This window comes from Notolepis coatsorum (genome assembly GCF_963971535.1).
Source record: "Notolepis coatsorum genome assembly, chromosome: 5".
Lineage (NCBI taxonomy): Eukaryota > Metazoa > Chordata > Actinopteri > Aulopiformes > Paralepididae > Notolepis > Notolepis coatsorum.
In genome coordinates this window covers 58,145,305-58,160,260 of record NC_140169.1, presented here as the reverse complement: position 1 = coordinate 58,160,260, position 14,956 = coordinate 58,145,305, and the positions used below count along the sequence as shown (strand labels likewise).

At 43.8% G+C, this 14,956-nt stretch overlaps 2 protein-coding genes across 2 annotated transcripts; both read left to right on the top strand.

Moving 5' to 3' along the window:
* Positions 1–4,391: 4,391 nt before the first annotated feature.
* On the top strand, positions 4,392–10,778 carry LOC311228212 (uncharacterized protein; the record flags this gene model as incomplete). The annotated part of the gene is made up of 4 exons (XM_084314123.1): positions 4,392–4,617; positions 7,640–7,753; positions 9,949–10,515; positions 10,768–10,778. The coding sequence occupies exons 1-4, from the start codon at positions 4,587–4,589 to the stop codon at positions 10,776–10,778; spliced, it is 723 nt and encodes a 240-aa protein (XP_084170249.1). The 5' UTR covers positions 4,392–4,586.
* On the top strand, positions 10,347–14,022 carry LOC311229063 (high mobility group protein B1-like). Its single transcript, XM_084315074.1, has 3 exons — positions 10,347–10,515; positions 12,988–13,122; positions 13,212–14,022. The coding sequence occupies exon 3, from the start codon at positions 13,283–13,285 to the stop codon at positions 13,793–13,795; it is 513 nt and encodes a 170-aa protein (XP_084171200.1). The 5' UTR covers positions 10,347–10,515; positions 12,988–13,122; positions 13,212–13,282; the 3' UTR covers positions 13,796–14,022.
* Positions 14,023–14,956: the final 934 nt, after the last annotated feature.

The window sequence follows — 14,956 nt, the reverse complement described above, 5'->3', positions numbered from 1 at the left end:
CGGTCGCCATGATGGCTGACATCGAAAAGATGTACTACCAAGTGCGCGTGCCTGATGAAGACACCGATCTCTTGCGCTTCCTGTGGTGGCCCGAGGGAGACATCACCCAGGACATTGCTGAGTACAAGATGGTTGTGCACCTCTTCGGTGCGACCTCCTCACCCAGCTGCGCCACATTCGCTCTACAGAGGACAGCACAAGAGAATAGGAGCAAGGCTCCACCTGAGGCTGTAGACACAGTTCTCAAGAACTTTTATGTAGACGACTGTCTAAAGTCGGTCTCCAACGAAACTCAAGCTATCGCCTTACGAGCAGACCTCACCGCATTGTGCGCCGACGGAGGTTTTCACCTGACCAAATGGACAAGTAACAGTCGCAGGCTGCTTGCGTCTGTCCCAGACAACGAAAGAGCAAACGAACTGAGAGACCTGGATCTGACCAACGATGCTCTCCCTGTGGAAAGGGTCTTAGGAGTGTTGTGGTGCATCGAGTCCGACTCATTCAAGTTCAGGATCAATCTTAAAGACAGACCCGTCACAAGACAAGGAATCCTTTCAGTAACCAGCTCTATCTATGACCCTCTGGGTTTCCTTGCCCCAGCAATCCTCCCTGCAAAGATGCTCATGCAGCAGCTGTGCAAAGAAAGGCTTGCATGGGACGACGAAATTCCTAAAAAGTTTGCCCAAAAATGGACAACGTGGCTGCAAGAGCTTCACCAACTGTCAGAAGTGGGTGTGACCAGATGTGTAAGACCAGTGGACTTCGGACCTGTTGCAGAAGCACAGCTTCATCACTTTTCTGACGCGTCTGAAAATGGATACGGGACAGTCTCCTACCTCAGACTGACAAGCGGCAATGGACAGGTTCACTGCGCCTTCATGATGGGAAGAGCCCGTGTTGCTCCAACAAAGCAAACTACTATTCCACGAATGGAATTGACAGCAGCGGTAGTGGCCGTGAACACTGACAAGATGTTGAGACGAGAGCTCCAGATGGACCTTCATGACTCGACATTCTGGACTGACAGCACAACCGTGTTGAGATATATAGAGAACGAAACACTGCGTTTCAAGACCTTCGTTGCCAACCGTGTCGCCACCATCAGAGATGCAACGAAGGCGCACCAATGGAAGTATGTCAATACCTCAATAAACCCTTCCGACTGTGCTTCCAGGGGGCTTACACCTACCAAGTTCATGGAGAGCCCTAGCTGGTTTCATGGTCCAGCTTTCCTTCGAGAACCAGAGAGTCAATGGCCGGACAGACCTGCCGAGATGAAGGTCGAAGAGGACGACAGCGAGGTGAGACACGTACACCTTACACGCGCAGTCGAAGACACAGACGCTGTGAACAAGCTGATCAACCACTATTCCAGCTGGTACAGATTGAAAAGAGCTGTCGCCTGGATTCTCCGACTGAAGGATATGCTGCTACAGCGCTGTAGGAAGAAGAAGACAGATCTACAAACAGATCCCGATCGTCAAACAAGAAATGACAACCAGAACGACAACAAGATGATGCCAGACGTGGGCACCTTGACAGTTGAATGTCTAACGAGAGCTGAGATGGAGATCATCAGATTCACTCAAACCCAGCATTTCCCTGAAGAAGTACTCATGCTGGAGAAAGGAAGCAACGTGAAGAAGAGCAGTCATCTAACAAAGCTTGACCCAGTGATCCAGGATGGAGTTCTGAGGGTCGGAGGCCGTCTCTGTGCATCTGCTATGCCGGAGCATGTGAAGCATCCGGTCATCATCCCAAAGGATTCGCACGCCACTACACTGATTCTGAGAGACACTCATGAGAAAATCGGACACTGTGGAAGAAACTATATGCTCTCACGTTTGCGTCAAAGGTATTGGATCCCCTCAGCGAACTCAATGGTGAGGAAGTTCTTGTCAAGATGTGTGGTCTGCAGAAAAGTCAAAGGCAAGACCCTCGGACAAAAGATGGCAAACTTGCCTCCAGACAGGCTGGAACCTGACAAGCCCCCTTTCACTAACGTAGGGGTGGATTACTTTGGTCCGTTTGACGTGAAGCAGGGCCGCAGCACTGTGAAGAGATATGGCGTCCTGTTTACCTGTCTCACTACGCGAGCAGTACACCTTGAAGTAGCGCACTCGCTTGACACTGACTCGTGTGTGAATGCAATCCGTCGTTTTCTGTGCAGGAGAGGACAAGTAGCAATTATGCGCTCAGACAATGGGACAAATTTCGTAGCCGCTGAGCGTGAGCTGCGAGAGTCGATTCAGCAGTGGAATCAAACAAAGATTCAAGATGCACTGATGCAAAGAGGAATCAAATGGGTTTTCAACCCACCTGCAGGCTCACATTTTGGAGGAGTCTGGGAGAGACAGATCCGATCTGTAAGGAAAGTAATGAGATCTGTGCTGAAGGAACAAACAGTCAGTGATGAGTGTACACACATTGCTGTGTGAAGTGGAATACATACTAAATGACAGACCACTCACAACAACAACAGACGACCCTTCAGACCTCGAAGCATTGACCCCTAACCACTTACTACTGATGAAGAAGCAGCCAGTCATGCCGCCTGGACTGTTCAGCAAGGAGGATTCATACGCACGCAGAAGATGGAAGCAGATACAATATCTCGCCGACTTATTCTGCAAGCGATGGGTGCGTGAGTTCCTTCCCCAGTTGCAAGAGCGTCAGCGATGGACCCAGATCAAGAAGAATCTGTAAATTGGAGATGTCGTCATGATCTTGGATGAATCAGCGCCACGGAGCTCATGGTTGCTGGGAAGAGTCGCTCAGATCATTCCCGATGCAAACGGACTTGTGAGGCGTGTGCTGGTCAAGACGAAGACGAACACCCTTGAAAGACCTGTCGACAAGCTGTGTCTCATCTATGAGAAGGACAGTTAAACAAAAGAACTTTGATCTACGTATCCTTTGTACATTCATTACATTCACGCTAGAATTTGATTAGCATATAGGATAATGCTTTATGTTTGGAAATTTACGTTGGCTCTAGTTTGTTTATTGAGTAATTGGCAGCCTGCTTGTCTTCCAATTAGAGGCCGGTAATGTAAGAGCCAAACCTTGAAAGTTTATATTTTGAATATATTTGTATTCTATATATTTAGAAAACGAGCAGTAGTTTAATTTGTAATGCTGTGGTATGCTATAAGCCATATTTATATTTTAGTTGCGAATTATTTCTAAGAATTAACATTACATGTACGTTAGATGTGTTACTGCGCATGTGCGAGAGTGTTTATATGCAGTGAACTTGAAGTGCCTAGTTAGTAGTGAGACAGTGCCCATGCAGTATAGAAGCACATAACTTTTTGACCGTAGTCCAAAACGAAGTCCACCGATCCTAATTCGATCTATATCCTGTTGAAGAATGATGTTGTATATTGTGTGACTGCCCAAAGAAAGTAAAGAACCTTCAAACTTAATCCTGGAGTCCGTGAGTGTACATCATAACTGTGGATACAGATTTGTATTAGCCATTGGACACGAGTGTGAAACTTTTTGCTGCACGCACTGAAAACGAAATGGTAAACGAAACTCTGAAGAAATTCTGCCATTACAATTACAATTATTGCTTTGCTGCTGATCAAGGGATTTACAAGGACCGACTCCTGTACCTGGAGTCTCTTTATTCTTCATTGAATCAGACTGAGTATCCGAGCATTCCTCTACCCTCCAGGCCTTACACCCCGGAGGGAACCCATTGTCTCCAGGCGGTATCAGCGTTGCCTTATATAGTTGCTATTATACGACAGGTGGTGTCAACTTAGACCCATCGTAGGATTCCTGCTATTCTTAGTGACTCATGCTATTGACTGACTTTACGCATATTCTTCGCCATACAAGCGCAACCCTAATTCTCATTCTGTAACCTAATGTTGCATAATAATAAAATACCCTCAAATACTATTTCTTTGTCAATGCCGTGTTCTTGTGGGTGTTCACCATCTATATTTGATGTACTGTCTGGCCAGTAATTAAAGTACATAACTAGCAGTGGTTTAATCTATCACAATCTTTAATACAGTCAGGGTTTTGTAACCCCTCAGTTACAGTTTGGTTTATTACAAGCATTATTAACGTGGCTATGATTCAAGCGGTTTGTAAAAAAAAAACATATTTAACATTTTTTTTTTTATAAGTATGCAGTATCATAACTACATCTTTGATGTTTATAGCAAACCAAACCGTTTGTAAATCCGTCAATATTTCAGCGAGTTATGAGTATTTTTGTCTGTGCAGCTCACTCACTCTCACTCAAGGCTGACTGCCCCAAGATGGCGGCGGTTCAGTGACGCTGGTGACTCCGCCTTAAGCTATCTAGTGTTCTATAGATATCTATGTGTGCAGTAGCATAGATGCAGTATGTGGCGGTGTGCGGCTTTTGTAGTCGCGACCCGCCATAATTTTGTTTCTACAGTGATCTCACTGTCATGTGGAGGGCGGCAATACGCCTAGATGCGTAGTCCGCCGGAAACTTAAACGAAGAAGAAGAAGAAGAAGAAGAAGAAGAAGAAGAAGAAGAAGAAGAAGAAGAAGAAGAAGAAGAAGAAGAAGAAGAAGCTCTACTCAAGAGTCAAGACATGCGAGACACGCGGCAACTTTTCCGAGATAGTAAGTTAATTTTACTTATTCTAGTCTAAAGAAACATATATATTGCTATTGATAAATCTAGCTAACGTGAATGCCACAAAACGAATGCCTTTTGTTAATCAGAACGTTATTTACGCGACGTTTCTGGATTTTTTTTAGTATCACTCACAACCCGTACTGTATTTGAAAATCTGGTATGTCATAAATGTATAGATGTAGCAGTACTGTCTATCTGTATGTCGTGTGTGTCATATGATGAATTGAAAATGGAGGACCCTGATGGAAACAAGACGAAAGTATTTCTCAGGTCTGCATCCTCTTAACAATTGTATGTATTGAGCTGTACTGTACTGTACCCATTCTGCAATCTGTTAATAAACTTTTCAATCAATCAATCAATCACGTGTTGTTGTTGCTGCATCACATTCATCATCATTCTCTCCGTAAACTGTAATGTATTATTCACGTCAACTCAATTCCACTCCAAACAAACTTTTCTCTGATTCTTATTTGCAGTTTGCACCTTGTGGTCTTCATACAGTGTATCGGCAGTCAACTGACATGTAAACGTTGTGCACCCTTGTGGGAAGCTCAGGGGGTTTAAGCTCAAGTATTACACGTCTTTTAGTTGTATGTCTGCAACCATAATAACTTGTGCATTTCGTCTCTGACTTGGTGGACATGTGTATGTGCTTGCGCCGCTCGCTGTCCGTGTATGATAAATGTACATATGAATGTTGATAATTTTTTTTATTTTGTTTACTGTTTGCATACGAGGTGGTCCGCAAATGTTCTTGATAACAATCTAGTGGTCCGCATAAACAAGACGTTTGGGAACCACGTTGTAAACAAGACGAACGTGTTTCTCTGGTCTGCATTGATTGATTGATTGATTGATTGATTGATTGATTGAAAACTTTATTAACAGATTGCAGAATGGGTACAGTACAGCTCAATACACACAATTGTTAAGGGGATGCAGACCAGAGAAAGACTTTCGTCTTGTTTACATGATCAGGGTCCCCCATTTTCAATTCATCAGGACATATATGACATACATGACATACGGATAGACAGTACTGCTACATCTATACATTTATGACATACCAGATTTGCAAATACAGTACTGTTTGTGATACAAAAAGAGTAAAGAAAAGGGACATTTGACGTAGAAACTGTACATTGGAGGAGGTTGGGTGGGGTTGTGTGGGGGGGGGGGGGGGTTGGGTACATTGGGATATTGACAACCATACTGGGTAATTTACATTAGAGGTGGTTGGGGGGGGGGGGGGTGAAACTGTATAAACAAGCAAAACTGTACATTGGGGGGGGGGGGGACACACACTGTACAAACAAGCACAATTGTACATTGGAATATTGACAACCATACTAGGTAAATTACTGTACATTGGAGGGGGTTGGGTTAGGACATTTACAGGGGCCAGTTTCGAATTGCATTCTCCCGTAGGTGTTTTTTGAGAGTGTTTTTGAAAGTGGGTAGTGATTCACATTCCTTTACAGTTTTGGGTAGGGCGTTCCACATTGATGTGGCATAATTGCGAAACGTGTTTAGTCCCTTGTTTGAGCCGAATCTGGGTTTAACATGATTTGTGGAGCTCCCTAAATACCAGATTTACAAATACAGTATTGTTTGTGATTACAAAAATAGTCTAAAAAATAGAGTATATACATTTGACGTAGAAATTGTACATGGTGGAGGTTGGGTAGGTGGGGTGGGGGGACTGTACATTGGAGGTGGTTGGGTGAGTGTGATGGGGGGGGGGGGGGGGTTGTAACTGTACATTGGATTATCGACGAAAACGTACTTGGTCCCAAGAAGAGGGTCTCATGTATTAAATAAAGTTTTCATTCATTCACTCTGGATCTGGTAAATCCAGTAGCAATACACACAATTGTTAAGGGGATGCAGACCAGAGAAAGGCATTTGTCTTGTTTACATCATCAGGGTCCCCCATTTTCAATTCATAGTGACATTTATGACATACACAACATATATGACATCATGACATAGGGACATACATGACTTACAGGTATATAGTACTGTTACATTTGTCACATATACGATATGCAAATATACAGTACTGTTACCCAGAGATCCTAACAGTAAATATATACATATGATGAGGAGGAGACTGTACATTAGGAGGGGGTGGATGGTAAAAAAATATATACAAATGGTGGGGAGGAGACTGTCCATTGTTGTTGTGGCATAATTACGGTACGTGTTTAGTCCCTTGTTTGTATGATAACAAGCCGTTTAGTTCATGGTTCAAAGTAATGGGAAAGGGGTGCTAGCTCGCCATCAATCAGAAGCTAGCTAGTGCCACAAGACTTGCATTCACGCTCTCCAGCACACAGCCTCCCTGCCTGGCACAACAACCACAACAGTAGGGTCTATAGTCACAGTCAGGACAGTAGGCTCTACAAGTAGGCTCCCTTAAAACACTAACGCTATTAAAAAAAAAATACAGTGGAGGTTAAAATAATAATATGACTTGGCCAGAAAAAAAGTTCAGTCAGGAGATTTTTTTTGCTTTAATCCCTGCATAAAGCAAGCATTTGTTGACTCATGTTGACAAGAGTATTAAAACTTGAAAAAGATCAGTTTAAGGTAGATTTAGAACAGATAAAGAATATGCGATTTAATCGCGAGTTAACTATGGACAATCATGCGATTACTCAGATTAAATATTTTTATCGATTGACAGCCTTATTCATAATGCATCACTGAGCACAGAGTGACAGTACTATCTGGCATACTCTTCCTGGACTTTTACTTTTTAAATCGACATTTTACAATTAGACACTTATTACTGTACATTTGACTGTATATTTCTGTATATTTTAGAATGTATATACATATCAGAATGTATATCTCTGACAATATTTTATATCGTTTTTATTCTTATTCGTGACTTTGTTTTTCACTCCCTAAATGTTTACTATTTACTGTGAGCGATCAGTAGTGCCGAATTTCCCTCTGGATAAATAAAGTATTCTATTCTATTTCTATTCTATTCAGATCAACCCGGAAACCTCATGCTGGTCATTAATAAAGTAAAGGCTCAGGACGCACTAGATCCACCCATGGATACGTGCGTTGAGATGAAGGAGGAGCACATAGACCAGGATGTCCGTACGTTTCTTTCTCTCATCTTGATGATCTTCTCCTTCCTCTGCTCCAGCATGTTTCTGTTTCTTTCTCTTCCTCTCTTTTTTTTCATTTGACCAAACTCTGTTCACATTTAGACTATTTGGAGCACTTTGTAGACGGAATGTGTGGTCTGCCCCTAACGTGTGTTCCGGGGGGGGAAATTATGGATTCCATGCATAGATCACTAGATTTATCATCTTATAATACACATTCCTCGGGAGGTAGAGCAGTCGCCTCCCGGAGGTTCCCGGTTTGATTCCCGCTCCTCCCGGGCAACGTGTCGAAGTGTCCTTGAGCAAGACACTTAACCCCTAATTGCTCACGGTAGAGCAGGTTGGCACCTTGCATGGTCGCCTCTGATGTCGGTGTGTGAATGTGTGAGTGAATGGGTAAAATGTGAGGAACAAATTGTAAAGCGCTTTGGATAAAAGCTGTTATATGCAGCCATTTACCATTTATTTACCATTTATGGCTGATGCAGAGACCGACACACAGACAGGAGTGCTTGCAACACCCCCCCGCCAGCGCTTTGCGTGCATGGGTGTACTCAAATTGCACAAATAATATATATATTTTTTTAAATCTTTCCCTCCGCCTGATTTTCAATTTTTCTCCCCATTCCAATTTAGTCGTTATGCCAATTCCCCCCCCCCCCCTCCCCTCCCCTACCTGGTTGTTGTGCGCATGTTCCTCCTACTGGTCGGTACAAGGGAACCCTGAAGTCTACCACATGCTTCCTCCGACACATGTGGAGACGCGTTATTTTTTTTCGTAGCCGCAATTTGCGGAGACGCTCTCTGATTGGCCACTGACTTGACGCTCTCTGATTGGCCACTGACATGTGCGCCCAATCGCGTGACGAGCTGTGTCTTTGCCCATTTCCGGGTCTAACAGCCTGCAAACTACCAAACGCCTAGTTTATCACTGGTTAAGCTTAGGTGACTCTTTCGAAGTTGGTTACGGTTAGAGTTTGGAATCAGGGCTGGTGTTCTATCGCCCTGCTCTAAGACTAACTCTAACCTTAACCAACTTCGAAAGAGTGCCTAAGCTTAACCGGTGTAGAAACAGGCGTCACACGATTGGGCGCACATGTCACATGAAGTGGCCAATCAGAGAGCGTCTCCGCAAAATGTGGCTAAGAAAAAAAATAATGCTGTGGAGACAGCCAGTCTCCACAGCGAGGACTTTCATTGGTGAAGTGTAACGCGTGGGAGGTCACGCTGCCTTCACCATTTCCTGCCTTTCGCTGAGCAGGCGCCCAGACCTGACACAACGCCAGATTACCACCCACGATTTCCCTCCCCCTAACTCTCTAATTTCCATGTTCCAATGTCCGGTTTTACCTTGCACATTACTTCACAGGTAGGGTATGGGAGTGATCCTACGCAGTAGACACAGCAACACACACAGATGGATGTCCAGTTGTGATTCCAGGTTTAAGTGTATTTATTGCTTGAAGTTGCAGTTGTACATTCCATTAATGCCACTGTGGGTTCTGTAGGAATTATATGGTGTTCTATATTTATTTGGTATTTCTTGGCTTCTCGTTGCTGAGCTGCTGAGTTACTGTTACTGAGCTACTGGTAAGAACGGTGTACTCCTCACTACCTGTGTCCTAGTTGATTACTGCACCTGTGACCCTCTAAATACCTAACCAGTGCTGTCAAACCTAAAACCCGCCACCAGGTGTCCAATATTAATATTATAGTCAAGTTAGACCGCGCTCACAAGTTCTCACACTGGGTGCTGTAATCCCATAAAGTTCAGTATATCAAAAAGTAGGGTAGCCGGACCAGCACTCACAGGTTCAATGTTTTTTAATGGCAGCCTGAATAAAAAGCAGACATGTTTCGGCCATATCACTGAAGAAGGACATTGTCCGAAACATGTCTGCTTTTTATTCAGGCTGCCATTAAAAAACATTGAACCTGTGAGTGCTGGTCCGGCTACCCTGCTTTTTGATATACCAATATTAATATTAAAAATAATAAAATAATATGTCACCATCATAATGGTTCCTACAATGATGACTGGCCCAAGCCGCAGGGCAATGCTGACTCCGGGAGTCGAGACCGCAGCCTCTTCCATTGGTGACTAGCGCAATCTCCGCTACCCGACCGCCCTCACAAATACATTTTAATGCCAATATAAATACTTGTTCTCTCTCTCTGCCCCAGATCCGTTGCTGATCATTAAAAGAGAAGAGGCTCTGGAGCGGCTAGAGACACTCATGGGTGTTTCCACTGGGCGTCAGGAGGAGCCTGCAGACCACCAGGGTGTTTCCACTGGGCTGAAGGAGGAGCCTGCAGACCACCAGGGTGTTTCCACTGGGCTGAAGGAGGAGCCTGCAGACCACCAGGGTGTTTCCACTGGGCTGAAGGAGGAGCCTGCAGACCACCAGGGTGTTTCCACTGGGCTGAAGGAGGAGCCTGCAGACCACCAGGGTGTTTCCACTGGGCTGAAGGAGGAGCCTGCAGACCACCAGGGTGTTTCCACTGGGCGTCAGGAGGAGCCTGCAGACCACCAGGGTGTTTCCACTGGGCTGAAGGAGGAGCCTGCAGACCACCAGGGTGTTTCCACTGGGCGTCAGGAGGAGCCTGCAGACCACCAGGGTGTTTCCACTGGGCTGAAGGAGGAGCCTGCAGACCACCAGGGTGTTTCCACTGGGCGTCAGGAGGAGCCTGCAGACCACCAGGGTGTTTCCACTGGGCTGAAGGAGGAGCCTGCAGACCACCAGGACATCAGTATGTTTCTTCTTCTTGTCTTCATTCTCTCTTGCAGCACAGCTGTATGTCTTTAAAGCCCCAACCTGTGATTCTTCTTTTTACTGTAACAAAGTGAGGTATTTAAGCATTACATTCTTGGAGAGTCTGATAGGTGGAAAATAAGCAAGATGGCCATGGGTTTCATTACTCTTTATAAAGGGAATAGAGTTCCGCCCCCTAGCGTGTGGTCTGCCCCTAACGTGTGATCCGCCCCCTAGCGTGTTTCCTCAGCCTACCTGTAAACACATCTGCATATGGCTCGCTGATAACAAACTATCATTACACATGGGCAAAACAGAGTCCATTCTCTTCGGTTCAAATAACAAACTCAGCAAGACCGACGGCTTCTCAGTTACAGTGGGTGACAATATTGTCACAAGGAAAGATGCCACTGTCCTGATGAAGGCTGAATAGCCGAAACGTTGACGACAATAAAAGCAGAGAAAAAGTGAGTGCGGGAATTGTAAATTTTTTCATCTGATGACAATTAAGGGGAGCAATTCCCAGCACAACAATATTTTTTGAGAGAGTGCATGTTGATTTTTCACTAAAGATGTAATTACCTACCTGGGTTCCATCCTAGAGGCTAATCTCTCCTGTGACAAAATGGCATCCAATGTAATAAAAAAAGTCAACCAACGAACTCAAATCTTGTACCGGATCTCCTCTCTGGTAAACAAGAATACCCTGAAGACTCTGGCAGGAGCACTCATTCAAGGGTACTACGACTATGCTTGCACCTCATGGTACCAAAGCACCTCAAAGGCGCTAAAAACAAAATTACAAACATCTCAAAACAAACTGGTCAGACTACTGCTTGACCTTACTCCTAGAACCCACCTCACCCCTGCCCACTTTGACAACCTAGGATGGCTTAGAGTAGACGACAGAGTACAGCAACTTGCAATGGGCCTGGTCTACAAGATACATTACACGACCAAGGTACCCATGTACATGTCAAAATAGTTCCCAAAGGTCAGTGAATACCACGATCACAACACCAGAGGGAGCGCCACAAATCATGTTAAACCCAGATTCGGCTCAAATAAGGGACTAAACACGTTTCGCAATTATGCCACATCAATGTGGAACGCCCTACCCAAAGCTGTAAAGGAATGTGGATCACTACCCACTTTCAAAACCTCTCTCAAGGGACACCTACGGGAGACTGCAATTCAAAACTGGCCCCTGTAAATGTCCTAACCCAACCCCCTCCAATGTACAGTAATTTACCTAGTATGGTTTTGTCAATAGTCCAATGTACAATTTTGCTTGTTTGTACAGTGTCCCCCCCCCCCCCCCCATCAATGTACAGTTTTGCTTGTTTATACAGTGTTTCCCCCCCCCCCCCCACCCACCTCCAATGTAAATTACCCAGTATGGTTGTCAATATCCCAATGTACCAGAGGGGACTGTGTAGTCCCAAACAGGAGGTCTGCTTTTAGTCAGACAGCCTTTTCCGTGAGAGCAGCCCACACCTGGAACAGTCTGCCAACACGGCTCAGGGAGTATCAAAGTTACATCTCATTTAAAACTAACTTAAAATCATGGTTGAGAGATGGTCAAGTGTGCAACCATTTTAACTGAGGGGTTGTATTTTGGTGTATTTATTTGTATGTATTTTAGTGTATTGTAACCTATACTGATTCCTACTGTGTTTTAATTACTGTACTATGTTTTTTAACTGAGGGGTTGTATTTTAATGTATTTGTTTGTATGTATTTTAGTGTATTGTGGCCTATACTGATTCCTACTGTGTTTTAATTATTGTACTATGTTTTAATTATTGTTGTGCTCATGTCACCTGCCCCAGAGACTACAGTTATTAGCCAACTTGGCTAAACTGGCATATTTACAGTCAAATGTTCCTTAATATGCACTGTCTCTGTATTTTAAACCAATAAATACAAATACAAAAATACCCAACCCCCCCCCCCCCCAACCTCCTCCAATGTACAGTTTCTACGTCAAATGTATATACTCCCTTTTCTTGACTCCTTCTGTATCACAAACAGTACTGTATTTGCAAATCTGGTATGTCATAAATGTATAGATGTAGCAGTACTGTCTATCTGTATGTCATGTATGTCATATATGTCCTGATGAATTGAAAATGGGGGACCCTGATGTAAACAAGACGAAAGTCTTTCTCTGGTCTGCATCCCCTTAACAATTGTGTGTATTGAGCTGTACTGTTGTACCCATTCTGCAATCTGTTAATAAAGTTTTCAATCAATCAACCCTAGACCGCCTGAACCATTTGAATCCAGTCTAAACCAGTTTGTGTCTTTCTAGCTTTGTCCCATTCTAGGAGGAGGGGGGCAGAACCCCCCCCCCCCTTCATTCACCCCATCATCACATGTTCAGGACAGGAAGTGTCATGTCAAACTCTTCTCATTACAGATGCAAGATTACCACCCCATAGATTTGATATATATTTTATTTCGGTAGAGATCCCATCCGACACCTCGAGTGCTACGGAGAGTTGCAGCCTTCAACGTCCAGGTGCAGAAGGAGCTGAGGTGGAGGTGGAGGTGGAGAGCGGAGCTACACAGGAAGAATCTTTCACAGGAAGAAAAAGATCAGGTTTGTGCGAAACACATAAGAATTTGGTTTATTTAACAAATAATATTTTTATTTACTCATTACATTATAAATACCGATGTCTCCTCCAGTCTGCTGCAGCCCACCAGACACACAACACAACAAAACACCTTTAACTGGACACATCAGGCAAGTCGCCAGTATGATGCGGAAGGATCACAAGAAGCCCAAGGGGAGGACGTCGTCCTACGCCTTCTTCACCCAGACCTGCAGGAAGACGCACCCGGAGCAGAGCCTCACCTTCGGCGAGTACGCCAAGAAGTGCTCGGAGAGATGGAGGGGTCTGACTCCCGGTGACAAGAAGTGCTTTGAAGACATGGCTAAAGCGGACACGGTTCGCTACAACAGGGACATGAATGACTACATCCCAGTCATCCCACCCAAGGGCTCCGGGCTTTTTAATATGTTAGACAAAGATCCAAATGCACCCAAGCAACCTCCGTCAGCGTACTTCGTGTTCAGTAGGGAGTATCGTCCCACAGTGAAGCAGCAGTATCCAGGCATGTCCATAGTTGACAAGAAGCTGGGAGAGGTGTGGGGCAAACTGACTCAGTCTGACAAGCTGCCCTACAAGGAGAAGGCCCAGAAACTACGGGAGAAATACGATCGGGACATGGTGGTGTACAGAGGAAGAGGAGGACGAGGAGGGAGATGATGATGATGATGATAATAATAATAAACTTTATTTGTATAGCACCTTTCACCAGTCCACTCTGAACTGTTGGCCCGTCCTCATCCTCCTGTCATCCCCTCCTTCCTCCATCAAAGTCTTTTGTTATTTTCTTACTTGAGACTGGTTCTCAGTTGCAGTTCATAGTCAAAGGTAGAAGAAAAGTTCAACTTTTATAATAAAACCACAAGAATCCAAAGAAAAATAAAATACTGATGTCTATATTTTCACATTTGGTTTGATTGATTGCAGAATGGGTACAATACAGTACAGCTCAATACACACAATTGTTAAGGGGATGCAGACCAGAGAAAGACTTTTGTCTTGTTTACATCAGGGTCCCCCATTTTCAATTCATCATAACATGACATACATGACATACATATACAGTGCTGTTACATCTAGACATTTATGACATACCAGATCTACAAATATACAGTACTGTTTGAGTACAAAGAGTATATACATTTGAGGGGGATATCCTACAGTATACATAATATACCTATATATAATATACAATAAAATATACCTATTTCCTATATATAATAATATACATATAATATAATAATATATAAAGTGTTTCCCCCAGGATGTTATTTTGCAGCAGCACTTGGATCAATGCTTTGCACCTGCTGCACCTCATCCCACTGCTGTGTGTTAACTTATCAGTTAACATATTAGTTATAAAAAATAAATATAAAAGAATGCTGCTGTTGAATGCATATATAGGGAAAACACTGCATACATGGCAACAGATATTGTTATATATCAACATTATGTCCACCCTGTTGGTTGAATAACAGGATGGACGTTAGCCTGCCTGTGTTAGCATATTTACTGGCAAGACCTTCATTATTTGATGAGGAATCCAATTCTTCACAAACCCTTTTTTTTAATTATTCAAATTGATTGATCTCAATACTTAGGCCTAACAGGGTGGACAGTTATTTTCAAACATAACAAACTCACTTAATAAAAACATCAAAATCAGATAGCAAGAGGTAGAAAATCACACATCTTACATTTGATTTTCCCTCCACTGTTGTGACGTCGCCTCATGAGTGATGTCATTGGGAAATGTGTTTTCTTCTTAAAGGGACAGTGACACAGCTCAACAGGGTGGACAGTGATGCCAGGGACTAACAT